A 14163-nucleotide genomic window follows, 5' to 3' on the forward strand; every position below is an offset into this window, starting at 1 on the left:
CACTTTTCTAGAAAATACTGGAAATACTCAGCAGGTCAGGCAACATACGTGGAGAAAAAAACAGCGTCAACGTTTCAGGTCTGTGTGACTTTTCATCAGAACTGGCAAGAGTTAGAAATGTAATAGGTTTTAAGCAAGTGAAAGGGGGGAGTGGGAGGAAAGAAGAACAAAAGGGAAGATTTGTGATAGGGTCAAGAGCCAGAGAGAGTAAATGACAAAAGGTTTCATGGTATAAAGCCAAGGGGAGTGGTAATGGACAAGTAAAGAAACAAAAAGATTTGGCTGGATGAGGTGTAAATGGCAGGATAGCAGCCGTAGGAATACAAAGTAAAAGCATTAAGAAAAAAATGAACCAGCAAAAAAAACACGAAAAAATAAAAGAAAAAATGGAGGGCAGAGGTTAAGATCTACAATTATTGAACCCAACTTTGAGTTCGGAAGGCTGTAAAATGCCAAAAAATGAGGTGCTGTTCATCAAGCTTGCATTGAGTTTCATTGGAACACTGTAGCAGGCCAAGGACAGAAAGGTCAGAGTGGGAGCAAGGCAGAGAATTGAAATGACAAGCAATAGGAATTTTGGGGTCTTGCTTGCAGACTGAACGAAAGTATTCAACAAAGTGGTGATCCAGTCTGCCTTCAGTCTCCACTTTGTGAGCAGCAAATACAGTATACTAAATTGAAAGAAGTACAAGTAAATTGCTGTTTCACTTGGAAGGAGTGTTTGGGGCCCTGAACAGTGAGAAGAGTGGAGGTAAAATGGCAGGTTTTGCATCTCCTGCGCTTGCATGGAAAGGTGCCTTGGAAAGGGGAGAGGTGTTGGAGGTGAATGAGTAGAGGGTCAGGGTGTCGTGGAAGGAATGGTCCCTTCGGAATGCTAAAAAGGGCAAGGGAAGATGTGTTTGGCTTCACGATGGAGGTGCTGGAAATGGTGGAGGATGATCCATTGAATATGGAGGCTAGTGGAGTGGAAGGTGAGGATAAAAAGAACTCTATCATGGTTCTGGGAGGGAGGGGAAGGAGTGAGAGCAGAAGTGCATGAAATAAATCGGACACAGTTGAGGGCCCTGTCAACCACAGTGCGAGGGGTTGAGGAAAAAGGAAGACATATAAGAAGTACTAGTATGGAAGGTTGCAACGTCCAAATAGATGCGATGGAGATAGAGAAACTGGGAGAATGGACTCAAGTCCTTGCACGAAGTGGTAATGAGGAAGTGTAGTCCAGATAACAGTGGGAGTCCATGGGCTTTTAGTGAATATTGGTTGATAGCCTATCCCCAGAAATGGAGACAGCGAAGTCAAGGAAGGGAACAGCCGTAGTTGGATCATGTGAAGTTGTGAATAGGGTGGAAATTGGAAACAAAGGGCAGAATTTAATGGACCCCCCAAGAGATGGGCTAAAAGGCGGGGGGACCCATAGAATTGCAACAGAAGGCAGGGGCCGTCGTCTTCCCATCACACCACAATTAAGTCGGGGGCGGGAAAGGCCAAAGACGACCTTCCCGCCCGGAGGCTAATTGAGGCCCTTAAGTAGCCAATCGCTAGCCACTTAAGGGCCTCTACCCATGGCCGCTGGAATTAAACCAGTGGTGGGGGCGGAGGTGGCCTCTACCATGTGGCGAGGTCACCCAGTAAAAACTAGGCAGCCACCCTGTGGACTTGGTGGTGGGGTGGGGGCCCCCTTCATGGGCAATCTGCTCAGGCCCCCTCTTTCACCTGTTCTTTCGACTGGGCACTTTACAGCATTCCAGACTCAACATTGAGTTCAATAATTTTAGATCATACCTCTGCCTCCATTTTTTCCTTTCCTTTTCTTTTCTTGGTGTTATTTTTGCTGGTTTGTTTATTTCCCCAACTCTTGTTTCTTTCTTAATCCCTTTATTTTGTGCTCGGATGGCTGCTATCCTGCCATTTACACCTCACCCAGACACACCTTTTCTTTCTTTATTTGTCCCTTTACCACAATCCTTGGCTTTGTACCATGAAACCTTTTGTCATTTCATTTCTCCGGCCCTTGATCCTATCACAGACCTTCCCTTTTGTTCTTCTTCCCCCCTTTCTCTTGCCCAATACCTAATACATTTCTAACATTTGCTAGTTCTGATAAATGGTCACAAAGACCTGAAACATTAATCCTGTTTTTCTCTCCACAGATGTTGCCTGACCTGAGTATTTCTAGCACTTTCTGTTTTTGTTTCAGATTTCCAGCATCCACAGTATTTTGTTTTTGTTCTTTTCTAGAATCTGAACATTTACTGAAAATTCACTAAAGGGATCAGTAGAATTTAGCTACTAGATTTAAATCAAGTTTCTCCCTATATTCATTTTTCCAGCATTTTTTTTCTGCTTTGATAGTCTGTACCACACATGAAATTCTTGCCCCATGTGTGGGACATTCCTGGGCTGGATAACAGGTGACATCATTCAAACATGGTGATATTTATATTCATCAAGTTGCTGTTAAAATTAACATTTTTAAACTTGTCGAACGCTGTGTTAACATTAAGCATCATCAGATCATGTATGGTTTTTGGACAGATTCGAGGTTTTCCGGTGGGTTCCTACTTTTTTTTTAAAAAGCTCGTTGGAAAACCCCGAATCTGTCCGAAGTTGGGAAACAGTGTTCCTGATACCAGCATCTCTCAGCTGTTATACTGACAGTATAATTTTTAAACAACTGACCAACCACAAAGCTGCAGTGATTAGCGCTCCCGCTCCCTGCAACTGTCCGATAGAGACAGAGAGAGAGAGGGGAGAACAGAGAGACAGGGGGTAGAGAGAGGGAGGGGAACAGTGAAAGAGACGGGCAGAAAAAAAGAGAGGAACTGAGAAAGAGAGAGAGGCAGGACAACAAAGAGAAAAAGAGGGAAGCAGAGAGAAAGAGAGCGCGAGGGCAGAGAGACAGGAGGCAGAGAAAAGAGAGGGAGCAGAGAAAGAGGGGGGACAGAGAGAGGACACAAGAGCAAGGAAGACATTGGGGGGGGAACAACACAGAGGGGGGGAACACAGAGAGGGGAGACAGACAGAAAGAGAGATAGAGAGAGACAGAGAGAGAGGGAGAAAGAGTGATCAAGATCACTCCTGACAGATGGACATCTATCTGGAATACACCGTATCGCTACAACAAGTGTGCGGGCAAACATTGACTACTTCTGCAAGCAAAGAAATGCCAGGTTTCTCACTAAATCAGTGTCCAACATAGTGATGAGAAAGTAAGTCAATAAATTAATATTCTCATTTAAAACTTCTTCACAAAAATGCACATTTTTGTTTTGATGGTAAGATAAATTTTTAATGCCTTTTTCTTTCCGAAATTGTCTCACTGGCCCCCTATGTAAGACAAAAAGTGTAATGTGGGCCCGCACGCGAAAAGGTTGGACAATCTGTTGTATATCATACACACTGCTGCCACTGTGTGCTGGTGATTGAGGGGTTAAGGTGGTGGATGGGATGGCGATCAAGCTGTGTTGGATAGTGGTGAGCTTCTTGAATGTTGTTGGAACTGCACTCATCCAGGCAAGTGGAAGGTATTCCATCCCACTCCTGACGTGCATTGCAGATGGTGGACAGGCTTTGGGGAGCCAGGAGGTGAGCTACCTGCTGCAGAATTCCCAGTTGCTGACCTGCTCTTGTAGCCACAGTATTTGTATGGCTGGTCCTAACCATATTGAAGCCTTAGGACTCCGGGTAATGCCCAAGACTGCACAAACCATTTTCTAAGCCACTATGTTTTATTTGCTTATGATGTAAACTTTAAAATGCAAACCAATTTATTATTTCTGGTAATCATAGGACCGATGCCAGCATTCCAGGAAAAGGGTGGTACATGAGCTCATGAAGGTAGGGGTTAGCACAGAAAACTAACAAATTAATGAAGTTTTTCTGCAATCAGGCATACTGTTCCTTGGAGCGGATTTTTAAAAATTTGTTGTTGGGATGCGAGCATCACTGGCAAGGCCAGCATTTATTGCCCGTCCCTAATTGCCCTTGAGCAGGTGGCTTGCTAGGGCATTTCAGAGGGCAGTTAAAAGTCAACCACATTGGTGTATGTCTGGGGTAACATGTAGGCCAGACCGGATAAGGATGGCAGACTTCCTTCCATGAAAGACATTAATGAACCAGATGGGTTTTTATGACAATCCAGTAGTTTCATGATCATTATTAATGAAACTGGCATTTTATTCCAGATTTATTAATTGAATTTAAATTCCTCCAGCTGCCCTGACGGGATTTGAACACATGTCGCCAGAACACAAGTCCAGACCTCTGGATTACTAGTCCAGTAACATCACCACAACGCTACTGTCCCCATGAATATCCATGGCCCTTCTGTAACTCTGGCTGGAGTGCATCAGAGAAGCTGAACAATAACCTTTAGGATTTCTGCCAAGCCTTGATGTGTGAAGGAGTGGAGTAGGGCTAGAGACTCCTAATGCCAGGAGTGTGCAACTTTATCTCCCTATCTTTGTCTAACGATCTGACATTCACGCTGCAATGTTTCCAGCTGGCATAACAGAGTCTGGGAGATTATTGTATAAAGAATTGTAAACCTGTAGCCTACCTTGACATTGTTTTCCAAATTGATGCATATTATATTACTACATCAGTGTTACCTTCTCAAATATTTCAAACTCACTGAAAGGGTGTATTGCGTATGCTCCTCGAATCCGCTTTACACCTGGATACAATAAAGGAGCCATATTTACGTATGCTACTCCATGGAACGAGATAGGTCCCTCTTCCTCCGTCTGCAAATGTAAATGAACAGATTACTACAATGGTTCCATAGAGAAATTGGAACAGAATTTATCTCCGTGTTACCCCTGACCCTTTTACTGGCTGATCTATGATAATGGAAAGTTTTTCATTTTCAGTGTCCGTTCTGGCCTGTGAATGACATAATTGGAGTACTTTGAGCTTCAAAAGCAAAGAAATAGGCCAAGTGTGAGTGAGATAACAAAGAAATCCATCCAAGAGAAGGAGCTCTGGTCTTGGGAACAAAAACTATAAGTGACAGTCATTATATAAAAATGTAACAATTTGAAATAGAACTATAAGCATATCTTTGATACATTTTACTTCAAAATACATTCACACTCAAACCTACACAAGCCTTCCTTGTCCAGAGAGTTCATTCATTTGTAATCAAACTACCGCATCTCTGACGTAATCATAAATGTCTAATTGGCATTCTATTATTCATGGGAAAATATTCATGATTTATCTGTATTTATCACTTCTTTTTGGCTAATTGACTAAATTTTCCGAATACCTGCTGACAGTGAGGCAACTCGTCACCAGTGTGTACTTGGAAAATGTAACCAATATTTATTCTGCAGATTCATTCCAATCTGCTTATTATTTGCATTTTTAAACCAGTTTGGTATCCTGACATAAGGAGCAATAAACTGAGAGGCAGTGCAATAGGAAACACCATTTTGTGAAATAAAAATGCAAAAATAAAGTTGACCTGAGAACCGAAGTGTTCAATGCTTTGTACTTTCAATTCTTTAAAAAAAAAATCCTCAAAACAGAAATATAACTGTCTGTACAAATAACAGTGTTATCCTTTATTTAAGACACATTGTTTAATCATATAACCAACTATTCCCAGAACTAGGCAGTTATAGAGGGGGTGCTAGACAACAATGAAGTAATTGCTATGAAGTGGAATACAGGATAAGTGCTGAAATATTTGTGTGCTTTATTGTCATCTGACATTCCGTTAGAAGGTAAAAGCTATTGATATTGTGAATAGAAGCAGTTTAACATGTTCATTTCATCCAATGACTGCACCAAGGCAAATTTCTCCAGACTTGGTTTTCTCTTCAGAATTATTGTCAGTATGAGCAGGGTCTATCTCATTTCTTCATTGTGAAATTAAATAAGCTAATTTGATATTTCAGGAGAACACAAAAATGAAAAAGTTTGGCATGTGTTGATAATAGGGTAAAGTCAGCAATAGGAGTTGGCTACATACACCTTGCAGATGACAAAAATGATAAGATGTTATATGGTGTGAAAGTATAAATAGAAAATATTATTGTAATAATAGGTAACTTCTATCAATGGGAAACTGAAGTGAAAGTGTAGCAACAGAATTAGAATGAATGAATGTGGTGCAGATTATCTTTTAATTCAATGAGGCCAATTAAGCAACACAACAAATTAAAAGGATCTTCAGCCTAAACATAAACTTATCTGTTCTCTCTACAGATGTTCACTGACATGCTGCACATCGCCAGTATTTTCAGATTCCAATTATGCAACCCTGGGTGTGTAAGGCTAGGAATACTGCCGATGCAATCCAGGTCACACTCGCCGCATCATGCAAGATTAACTCATTAACACAGAATTATGGAGGTTGCAGGACAAATCAAATGCACAGCGAACACTAAGGACTGGAATTTTGGATGCCAGCAGTCAGTCTGGGTTGTTGGCTGCCTATCGAATGTTGGCAGCATTTTTTGGAGAGAAGGCGAGCATAGGAATAGCTGGGGCAAGCATTGCAAGCAGGATACAGGGAAGGGCCAGGCAGAGGCTCCTCATAGTGCCTATTTGACATTGTGTGACTGCAGCAATTCCAGGCACATTGTAGAGGCATCCACTCTTTTCAAACTTTTCTTGCAGCTGTAATGAGCTTGCTGCAGAGTTAGACTGCGCTGAGTGTCACTGTGTAACAACCCACATCTGGGAAACCATGCTACAGACGGAAATGCAGATTTTACAGCTGGTATGTTGATTTCCCAGGCTAGATGGCATTGGAGCATTCACAAATCAGTTTAAAGTCATGCCCCTATTTTTACAGTTGGGCCACTTCGGGATGTCCTTGTTGTTGCTGGAATAGGAAGGACGGCCATACAGAGTCAAAGGGCCAGATTTTCATTACGGGGTCAGGGACCCAATGTCCGGAGCATTTCCGAGTCCCAACCCCGCATCATGTCAACAAAATGCAAACTCAGTAATTGTCATGGGAGCGAGTCCAGCGCCCAATTAGAGGCGCTGGAAGCATTCTGGAGGCGGAACAGGTCATCGACACCAGTTTTTAAAGGCAAGTGGCAGCTGTTGTCATTACAGATGCATCACCAAGGAGCTCAGAGGGCCTGTGTTGGCATGGGCATGCATACACGGGCGATACCCCATTCTTCCTCTGCCTCTCTAGAGGCTGTCACTGATGCTATCTCCATGAGGAGAGAGCAGTTTTACTCAGGCTCAGGGAGGAAGAATCCCCCCATGAGAGGGCGTGGATGGAGGTGGCCAAGAGGTTCAGCAGCCAGGGTCCCACAAGAAGGACGTGGGTGCAGTGCAGGAAAAGGTTCAATGACCTCTTGCAGTCTAATAAGGTGAGTGGCCAGTTGCACCCGATTCATTGGGCATCAACTCTCTAAGCACCAGCATGCATGCGAGCTGACCTCACAGAATGTCTATAGATCTCCCTTGCATTGCCAGAGTAATTGAACGCTCACTACACAGAGATGCTGCCACCCTCACATATAGGGTAACATTCACCTAGGGACATCACTGAGGGGGACATCAGCCCAACTGTATATCATGCTGGAAGAGATGAGGGAGGGCAGCATACTTATGGAACTTTCTCCTCTCGCCTTGCATAAGAAAGCCTATAATACAAAGGAAGTGGCCAGAACAGGAGGTGCAGTAGCCCAGCTCTGCACTCTGACATCAGTGGAGGAGGCGGCACTGGAGATCACCAGGGTTCCATCGAGGCATTCGGTGGGGGATGGCAAGACGGGAGGCCATGAGAACAGGGTTGTTGGATATCTCTATCTTGAGGTGAAGGGCATGGAGGAGACTCCCGCCCAATGCGCACTATGGATCTTAGACGGCTGTCATATGAGGGGCTGGTTGTACTGGAGCACTCGATGAGTAGGACGATTTCTCACTACCATTGTCTTGCGTCTCCTGCAGGGCCAAATGCAGACAGGCTTCAAAATGAACCTACTGTATCGGTGCCACTAACCACGGCTGGGGTGGGGGGCGGGAGTCCACTGTGGGGTGGGGAGTCCATGGAGCCTGTACTGTTACATGCCTACCTCAGCACCCTCCACCAGCGCAGACACTCATCTCGGCTGGGCAACAGACTGGTGTAGAAAGGGGAAACACTGGGTGAACCACACGTCAAACGTGAGCAGAAGGAGGCTAAGGCTAAGTCAACTGTGGGCATTCCTCCTCGGACTACAGGCATCCAAAATTCCAGTCCTTAGTTTTCGCTGTACATTATTTGATATGTCCTCACCTCCCTCTCTGGATTCCTGTCACTCTCCAGTGAGAAATGTAACTCTTTCAGCTGCAGTAATAGTTACTCTGAGGCACATCTGAAGCTGCTGAGCTTTATTTGCTGCCTCTGCATGATTTTAATCAGCCCTTCCCATAGCCCTCATGGCCCTCCACACTGTTCACATCTTCAGACCCAGTGCGGACCTCAGAATGCAATATTCAAATCGCACTCATACCTGCTCCCAGCGGGCTTTGAAATCCAGTCCAGAATCATAACGGCACAGAAGGAGGCCATTTGGCCCATCGAGTCCATGCTAGCTCTCTGCAGATCAATCCAATCAGTCCCATTTTCCAGCTTTGTAGCCCCCTAAATTTATTTCCCTTAAGTACCCATCAGATTTCCTTTTGAAGTCATTCATTGGTTCTGTTTCCACCACCCTCATAGGCAGTGAGTTCCAGGTCATTACCACTTGCAGCGTAAAAAAGTTCTTCCTCACATCCCCCCTGCAGCTCTTGCCCAAAATCTACAATGTGTCCCCTAGTCCTTGTACCAGCAACTAATGGGAATAGTTATTCTTTGTCTATCCTATCCAATCCTGTTATAATCTTGTATGCCTCTCTCAAATCTCCTCAATCTCCTTTGCTCCAAGAAGAAAAAAACGCAGCCTCTCCAACCTAACCTTGTAGCTAAAATTCCTCATTCCTGGAACCATTCTGGTAAATCCCCTCTGCACACTCTCAAGGACCCATACATCTTTCCTAAAGTGCAGTGACCAAAATTAAAGCAATACTCTAGTTGTGGCCGAACCAGAGCTTTATAAAGGTTCAGCATAAAATCCCTGCTTCTGTATTTAATATCTCTAATAATGAAGCCCAAGATCCCATATACTTTGTAAACTACTCTCTCAATATGTCCTGCCACCCTCAAAGATCAATCCACATGAACCCCCAGATCCCTCTGTTAATGTACTCTCTTTAAAACTGTACCATTTAGTTTATATTGCATTTCCCTATCCCTTTTGCCAAAGTGCATCACCTCACATTTCTCTGTATTATAATTCCATCTGCCACATGTCTACCCATTCTGATAGCCTATCTATGTCCTATTGCAATTGATTGGTATCTTCCTCACTGTCTGCCACACCTCCAAATTTGATATTATCATGCAGACCCCCCCACTTGCCAAGAATGAGGCATATTAATTTTGTCATATGAACATTGATTTGAAACTGTTGCTGGAACAAGAAAATTACTTGTTAAACAGATCAGCCGTGGCTGGAAACAACATTTATATGCTAACAGACAGTGCTTGTAGAGACAAAGGACCATTCCCTGACATATTAAGCCCACAAAGGTCTTTGATCACCAAACATTGAAGGTGAGGAAGTTCACATTCCAGGATGACTGCTAAGATGGCCGAATCCACAAACAGACGTGACTAAGCTGCTGGACAACCTGAGTCTTTTGAATTGAAGGCAGTTTGAACTGGAGAGAGACACTGTTTGCTCCTGGACTGTAAAGACCTCTCCTGGCTGGCTCACCACAGCCTCTCCTGTCTGCTCCCATCTCTTTCTCATGGAACTCCAAACCCACTGAGGACACATGAACCTCAACAGAGAAAAGTCTCCCACATTGAATTACAGGCCAGGAAATTATAGGCTGGTGAGCCTTACGTCAGTGGTAGGGAAACTATTCGAGAGGATTCTTCGGGACAGGATTTACTCCCATTTGGAAACAAACGAACTTATTAGCGAGAGACAGCATGGCTTTGTGAAGGGAAGGTCGTGTCTTACTAATTTGATTGAGTTTTTTGAGGAAGTGACAAAGATGATTGATGAGGGAAGGGCGGTGGATGTTGTCCATATGGACTTTAGTAAAGCCTTTGACAAGGTCCCGCATGGCAGACTGGTGCAAAAGGTGAAGTCACACGGGATCAGAGGTGAGCTGGCAAGATGGATACAGAACTGGCTCAGTCACAGAAGACAGAGGGTAACAGTGGATGGGTGTTTTTCTGAATGGAGGGATGTGACTAGTGGTGTTCCGCAGGGATCACTGCTGGGACCTTTGCCGTTTGTAGTTCTTTTGGGCCTCCTTATCTCGAGAGACAATGGATACGCGCCTGGAGGTGGTCAGTGGTTTGTGAAGCAGCGCCTGGAGTGGCTATAAAGGCCAATTCTAGAGTGAAAGGCTCTTCCACAGGTGCTGCAGAGAAATTTGTTTGTCGGGGCTGTTGCACAGTTGGCTCTCCCCTTGCGCCTCTGTCTTTTTTCCTGCCAACTACTAAGTCTCTTCGACTCGCCACATTTTAGCCCTGTCTTTATGGCTGCCCGCCTGCTCTGGCGAACGCTGGCAACTGACTCCCACGACTTGTGATCAATGTCACAGGATTTCATGTCGCGTTTGCAGACGTCTTTAAAGCGGAGACGTGGACGGCCAGTTGGTCTGATACCAGTGGCGAGCTCGCTGTACAATGTGTCTTTGGGGATCCTGCCATCTTCCATGCGGCTCACGTGGCCAAGCCATCTCAAGCGCCGCTGACTCATTAGTGTGTACAAGCTGGGGATGTTGGCCGCCTCGAGGTCAAATGATTTGGAGGAAAATGTAGCTGGTCTGATTAGTAAGTTTGCGGACGACACAAAGGTTGGTGGAGTTGCGGATAATGATGAGGATTGTCAGAGGATACAGCAGGATATAGATCGGTTGGAGGCGTGGGCAGAGAAATGGCAGATGGAGTTTAATCCGGACAAATGTGAGGTAATGCATTTTGGAAGGTCTAATGCAGGTGGGAGGTATACAGTAAATAGCAGAACCCTTAGGAGTATTGACAGGCAGAGAGATCTGGGCGTACAGGTCCACAGGTCACTGAAAGTGGCAACGCAGGCGGATAAGGTAGTCAAGAAGGCATTCGGCATGCTTGCCTTCACCGGTCGGGGCATAGAGTATAAAAATTGGCAAGTCATGTTGCAGCTGTACAGAACCTTAGTTAGGCCACACTTAGAATATTGCGTGCAATTCTGGTCGCCACACTACCAGAAGGACGTGGAGGCTTTGGAGAGGGTACAGAGGAGGTTTACCAGGATGTTGCCTGGTTTGGAGGGCATTAGCTATGAGGAGAGGTTGGATAAACTCAGATTGTTTTCACTGGAACGACGGAGGTGGAGGGGTGACATGATAGAGGTTTACAAAGTTATGAGCGGCATGGACAGAGTGGATAGTCAGAAGCTTTTTCCCAGGGTGGAAGAGTCAGTTACTCGGGGACATAGGTTTAAGGTGCGAGGGGCAAAGTTTAGAGGGGATGTGCGAGGCAAGTTTTTTACACAGAGGGTGGTGAGTGCCTGGAACTTGCTGCCAGGGGAGGTGGTGGAAGCAGATACGATAGCGACGTTTAAGAGACATCTTGACAAATATATGAATAGGAAGGGAATAGAGGGATATGGGCCCCGGAAGTGCAGAAGGTGTTAGTTTCGGCAGGCATCAAGATCGGCGCAGGCTTGGAGGGCCGAATGGCCTGTTCCTGTGCTGTACTGTTCATTGTTCTTTGAACAAGATTTAAGAAGAATATTGGGCCCCAACAAAAAGCAAGACCTACCTGCAATCAAGGACTCTACAGCGAGCTTGAAGAACAGTAACCAAAACCATCTTCAGATATTGCCTCAAACTTTTCCACTTTATTTCTTCTACTCTTTTCTGTCTCTATCTGCATGTGTGTATTGCGTATGCATGCTAGCGTGGGCGCGATGCGTATCTGTAGACATTAACCGGATTAGAGTTAAGTTTAATAAAGTTTAACCTTTCTTCTTTAAACCTAAGAAAACCTGTTTGGCTGGGTTCTTTGCCTTACAATTGGAAAGCAGTGAACAAGGATTCACGAAGGGGGAGCTAAAAAAATGGTGTGTTTATAAGTAAATCCTGTTACAGTAAGACCAGGTGAAGGCTGAGAGGGAACCCTAGACCCCTTTCTCTGCTCGTCATAACAGAAATTTGAGGGCTCGTCCAGGATTTTACCCACAGACAAACTCGAGATATTGGAAATGGGAAGCAAATTGTTCCCAATCAAAACACAGCAAGATGTCAACACAGGTTTACTTGTGGTTGTGCATGCTTGAATACTAAAATGTCTGCAACTGAAGCTAGTAGCTCCCAAGCCAGGGTGAAGTAACTTGGGATAAGTTAAAAGCACTGTCTAAGGAGGAGTTGAGGAAACTGAAGGGAAAACCTGTAGGGTTAATCAGGACACACCCGCTCTGTGAAGAAGCGACCCTGATGGAAAGCACAGCAGAACAAGCTTTGGATTTAACTGCAGTAAGAGTGAGACCCAGGAGGCTTACTACACCAAGTGCAGGAAAGGTTAATCGGATTCCTGAAGGCTATCGGGGTTTTGTATTTGAAGGGAAAGTAATCCCATACCCCTCGAGTGGGGCAAGCAAGCCCATAGTGATCCTCAAGGATACAGGGGCCACTAGACCCCTTTTACTGGGAAAAGGCCAGATCTTTCCCCAAGAGAGTGCAGTGGACACTAGAATGGTGGTGAATGGTATTGGCAGGCAATCTATGCCTGCAGCTGGAGTGCGACCTAGTTTCAGGACTGGTGACCGTAGGGATTGTCCCTAGTTTGCCTGTGAACGGGGTTGATCTGCTCCTAGGTAATGATCTGGTGGGGGTGAAGGTGATACCCCACCCCGGTAGTGAAAGAAAAACCACAGGAGGTTAGAGAGTCAGGGCAGTGGCAGGAGACGGTCACCTGCAGTTTCCCTGAATGTGTAATGAATTAGGCCATGATCAAATCAGCTCCCCCAGAGGAGACCAAATCGGAACTGCAGGAAAATGACCATGAGGTCTCTCTGTCCAAGACTTTCTTTGGGAAGTTAGAAGACCCAAGCGGTGAATTAAATAAATTTTCCCTAGCTGAGGCTCAGTGAACCAACCCAGTGTTGTGAGAGTTAGCACAGGCTGCCTAGTCTGAAAGTGAAGCAGAGAGAGTCTCTGATTGCTACTATTTAAAGAATGAGGTATTGACGAGGAAATGGTGTTCTCCTCACAGACCTGAGAGCAAGGAGTGGACAGTAGTTCACCAGTTAATGGTGATGTAGAGGTACCGGAGAGAAATATTAAGAAGGGCCCATGAGACTACAGTGGCTGTACATACTGGTATACGAAAGACCAAAGCCCGCATAAGACAGCAGTTTGACTGGCCAAAACTCCACAAAGATGTGGTGGAGTATTGCAAGAGTTGCTACATGTGCCAGGTTGAGGGGAAACCCCAACCTACAATGAAAGTTGCACCCCTAAGTCCTGTACCGGTGTTAGGAGGACCCTCCAACAGAGGGCTGGTGAACTGTAAGGGACCCCTGCCGTGAACAAAAGGGGACAGGGAGGCACAAGGCTGGCGAAAGGTTAGAAAGAGAAGGGGAAAAACGACCAAGAGGGCAGGTTAAAGGAATCCCGGATGAAAACTTCTACTGTCCGGTCAGCCAACCCCGAAAAATTAAAAAAGTTAGACCCCACATCCTCCTATGTAAATGCAGACACTAGAAGCACCCCACCAGAGTTGCTAACAGCATTTACAGAAAACTGCAGGGACAAAGAAAAACCCCTAGGGGCCGAGAAACTGTGAGGGTGATGCCTCACCTAGTCAACGTGCCACAGGGGAATGCAGTAGAGTCTGCACAAATACCTGCAGGTAGAAGTATCCCAGAGGACAAAGGGCAGATTAGCAAAGAATCCTGCCCCACAGTCAGAAAAAAAAAGAGAACCACCCAACCCCTGAAGTCAAAAGCCTTTGCATGACTCAGCAAAGCACTGAAAGAGAGTTCAGGATAGACCCGCCCACTACTGACTCTCCTGAGGAAAAAATTCCAATTTACGGCTAATTAAATCTAATCCACCACTCCCCACCCCCCCCTACCTTTGCAGACCTCAACAGGAATAAAG

The 14163-nt window shown here is 45.2% G+C and overlaps 1 protein-coding gene across 3 annotated transcripts in view; it reads right to left on the reverse strand.

The window, feature by feature from the left end:
- The window catches only part of cfap70 (cilia and flagella associated protein 70), a 176552-nt gene that overhangs the window by 121371 nt on the left and 41018 nt on the right, over positions 1-14163 (reverse strand). For all 3 annotated transcript variants that reach the window (XM_068056300.1, XM_068056299.1, XM_068056298.1), the window contains exon 10: positions 4611-4745. In XM_068056300.1, coding sequence (XP_067912401.1) covers positions 4611-4745 — 135 coding nt within the window. The remainder of the gene's footprint in view (positions 1-4610; positions 4746-14163) is intronic.

The sequence above is a fragment of the Heterodontus francisci genome, chromosome 24 (genome assembly GCF_036365525.1).
Source record: "Heterodontus francisci isolate sHetFra1 chromosome 24, sHetFra1.hap1, whole genome shotgun sequence".
In the NCBI taxonomy this organism is placed as follows: domain Eukaryota; kingdom Metazoa; phylum Chordata; class Chondrichthyes; order Heterodontiformes; family Heterodontidae; genus Heterodontus; species Heterodontus francisci.